Source organism: Orycteropus afer, unplaced genomic scaffold, assembly GCF_000298275.1.
Source record: "Orycteropus afer afer isolate SDZICR_OR568_19922 unplaced genomic scaffold, OryAfe1.0 scaffold00020, whole genome shotgun sequence".
In the NCBI taxonomy this organism is placed as follows: Eukaryota; Metazoa; Chordata; class Mammalia; order Tubulidentata; family Orycteropodidae; genus Orycteropus; species Orycteropus afer.
The window spans coordinates 3956394-3960216 of record NW_006921607.1 but is presented as its reverse complement, the minus strand read 5'-3'; the positions used below and the strand labels follow the sequence as shown (position 1 = coordinate 3960216).

Genomic DNA, 3823 nt, shown 5'->3' with positions numbered 1-3823 from the left:
TTTTTCTTATTCAACCTGCCATTCTCTCTTCACTGGTGCATTTAGTCCATTTATGCTCAGTGTAATTACTGATAGATACGAATGTATTGCTGTAATTCTTCTGTGTTTTTTGCTGTGTTATTGCTGGTTTCTTAATTGCAAATATTTTTCTGTGCTGAGTCCATTTTTTACTGAGTATTTTTTTCCCTTTTTTAAATTATTGTTGGTTTTGTGTTTACTAAGTTCTTATAATTTTTCTCTTTCTTATTTTGGTTAGAAGACTTATTAATTTTCTTTGTGGTTATCCTGCAGTAAATTTCCTTCCATCTTCTTTTGATGCTTCCTGCATTGTTCAATATTTTGCCCATAGAATCCTTCAATACTGCAACTTGAAGCTTCAATTTTGTCTTCAGTTCTTTCAGCTTGAGACATGACAAGCATATTCTTCTCTTTTGGTTTTTTGAATTGGTGGGTTTTGTGCATTTCACTATAATACTTTACTTTGTCTTCTCTAGGTTCCCTTTGAAATCTTCTGTTCAGCTCTTTTATTTCAGCATGTCTTCCATTTGCTTTAGCTATTCTCTGTTCAAGAGCAAGTTTCAAAGTCTCTTCTGACATCCATTTTGGTCTTTTCTTCCTTTCCTATCTTTTTAATGACCATTTGCTTTCTTCATGTATGATGTTCTCGATGTCAACCCACAACTCATCTGGTCTTCAGTCATTGTTCAGTGTGTCAACTCTGTTCTTCAAATGGTCTCTAAATTCAAGTGTGGTCTAATCAGGGTTGTCTAATTTGGCTCTTGTGAACTTATTTTAATTTTCTTCAGCTTCAACTTGAACTTGCATATGAGCAATTGATGAGCTATATGTAGTGTACCTATATCGACTAAATAGCCAAGATACTGTACACATACAGTACTGTCTTTCATCTAATGCATCTGGCAAGGCATAATCTTAGGGGACCAAGGACATATATGTGGTTGGACATTGCCTAAAGGGATGTTATACGGTGCATCACTGAATTTTATGTTTTAGTTCTATGATCACTTTTTTTGTGTGTGGTGAATTTTTGGTCTTTCAAAAACAGATTTTATTTCTTTGATGAAATTACTTATCTGCTTATTCATTTAAAAATATAATTTCTTTTAGTCATTGATCATAGTTATAATAGCTGAATTAAAATCATTGCCTTTTAATACATACCTGGATTGCCTTAGGGATGATCTCTACTGATTGTTTTTTATGTTGAGAATGGTTTACATTTCCCATTTCTTCATATGAATAATTTTCTATTGTATCTAGGACATTGTAAATGACATACTGTAGAGACCTTGAATTATGCTGCTCTGAAGATAGTTTATTTTATGTTTTTTTTTTTTTTTTTTTGAGACAGTTAATTTTGGCTAAATAGTTTTTGGATAGTTCATTTGGCTGAGGTATTACACAGAATTGGGGCTAAATTCTTTGGATTCTTCCTTGCTCTTTCCAGTACTAACCATAAAACCTGCAAACATCCTAAGTGCACCATCATCCAGTAGACTGTTTGGGTGAACCCTGGGACAAGCTTGCAGTACTGTTAGGCAGACAGGGCAGATGACAGAAAGAACAAGGAGGAAGGGTGTGGGCTGACATGGACCAGAGAATATGTTAGTTGAAGAAAGCAAGGGGTAGGACACTATGAACAATATGATCTCTTTCTCTCCTTCTGTTTGCCTTTCCATCTTTCATTAATATATGTTTATGTTAAATTATCTATAAAGATATATACCGAAGTTCTTACAGTGGTGAGGGATCTTGGATTGTGGCATATGGGAAAAGGCAGCTCACTTTAAAATTCTAGTTTGTATTTACAAGCATCCAGATTATTCCATGAGAACATTGGTGGTTTAGTGGTAAAATTCTCACCATCTAAGTGGGAGACCCACATTCGACTTCTAGCCAATGCACCTCATGTGCAGCCACCACTCACCTGTCAGTGGAGGCTTACCTGTTGCTATGACACTAAACTGTTTTCAGTGGTGCTTCCAGACTAGGACAGACTAAGAAGAAAGGCCTGGCAATCTACTTCCAAAAAGCAGCCAATGAAAACTTTATGGATCACAACAGTCTGATCCATGAGCAAGGAGTCACCATAAGTTGGAGGCCAAGTCAAAGGCACCAAGGAACAACAAGAACAACTATAATAAACATGAATGACTATAGTTAGCATCACAAAAATAAAGATAAAATTAAGATACAATTTTAAAAAGAGCAGGTGGGGTGGAGTAGAGGTCTCACCAGAGGTTGACTGTGTGCTCTGGTCCTTCAGGAAGGAAGTCATGCTCAGAATCTGGCTTTTGGTGACTGCTGGCTGCCCGTCATGCACCACCTGGCAGGTGAGCACCACATCCTCCCTGTGGACAGATGAGTTCACCAGGGTCCAGCTCTTCAGGCTATAGGTCCCATCCTTCTCCTTGGTGGGGATCAAGGCTGAATCTGTTCGGGACACATATCCATTCTCCAACCAGGTCAGCTGCAGGCTCTTGGGGTAGAACTTCTTCACTTGGCAGGTGACGTTCACCAGATTCCCTTCAATGGGGAGATGGGTAACCTCCAAGGTGGGCGGAACTGAAACAGCACAAAGCACACAAATCACAGAGAGGGGGCTCAATAATGGTTAGCTCCCACCATCATGGCAAGGGAATCACCAAGGACAGTGCTAGCTGTGCAGCAGCTGTTCTAACAGTGTACAACCTCTTTGCATAATGAATGAAATCAGTAAGCACAGTGCCTGGCACACGGTGCTCAAGGAATGATAGCTCCTATTAGGATAATGACAAGTTCAATGGATAAGTTTTTGGCTTCCATGCAATTGGAACTGTATCAAAATAAATAAAATCTCCAAGCACACAGGGCCTTAGCATGTAGTCAATGGTATATAATTGCCACCACTTTTGGTAAAATAAATGAAACTACCTAGCACTGTGCTTGACACATGGAAGGTATTCAACTGGAAGCTGCATTAACATAATAAGTGAAAGCGTTGAGCAGTATGACTGACACATTGTGTTGTCATGTGCGGTCAAGTCGGACCGACTCATAGAGACCCCTCCTTGGGTTTCCGAGGCAGTATCACTATGGAAGTAGATTGCCCCATCTTCCTTCCTAGGAGTGACACATTGTAGATTTATGGTAATTGGGAGGGACTAATAGGAGCTCTGGTGACATAGCGCCTAAGGCATTGAACTGCTAACCAGAAGGTTGGCAGTTCAAACCCACCAGCTACTCTGAAGAAGGAAGAGGTGGAAACCTACTTCCATAAAGATTTACTGCCTTGGAAACCCAATGGAGTCACTATAAGTTGGAATTGACTTGATGGCAGTGGGTTTGGCTTTTTTTTTTTTTTCAATCTGGAACTGAAGGAGCTCTGGTGGCATAGTGGCAAGCTTAAGAATAGGTGAGGGTCTGAGTGTGAGTGTCATCTACCTCGAATGGTCTGGGACAAGTTGGCCATCCCACGAAGAGAGCCCTGCAAGGTAGTGTGGGCCACCTCGCAGATGACCTGAGAGTGGACGTCATCTGAGGTCAGCAACACCTGAGTCCTGCTAGAGATGTTGTAGGAGACACTGTTGTCTGGTGGGACCACCTTGGTCTGGAGGACTGGGAGCTCATTCTCATTTTTGAACCACTTCAGGGTGATGTCTCTGGGGGAGAAGCCATGGGACTCGCAGGTGAAGCTCACTGTCTGCCCAGGTGTGGTCCTTGCTGAGGGTCCCGATACCACGGGGTCAGAGGGCTTGGCTACAAGAAGGAGCATTTGTAAGCAATCAATCATCATCACTGCCCTATCACCATGAACCACAAG

At 40.9% G+C, this 3823-nt stretch overlaps 1 protein-coding gene across 1 annotated transcript in view; it reads right to left on the bottom strand.

Moving 5' to 3' along the window:
• Nucleotides 1-1418: 1418 nt before the first annotated feature.
• LOC103191816 (signal-regulatory protein beta-1-like) overlaps nucleotides 1419-3823 on the bottom strand; it is a 21543-nt gene continuing 19138 nt past the window's right edge. The window contains exons 3-5 of the mRNA XM_042783592.1: nucleotides 3445-3759; nucleotides 2257-2586; nucleotides 1419-1552 (exon numbers count right to left, since the gene is read on the bottom strand). Of these exons, the coding sequence (XP_042639526.1) occupies nucleotides 1419-1552; nucleotides 2257-2586; nucleotides 3445-3759 (779 nt within the window). The remainder of the gene's footprint in view (nucleotides 1553-2256; nucleotides 2587-3444; nucleotides 3760-3823) is intronic.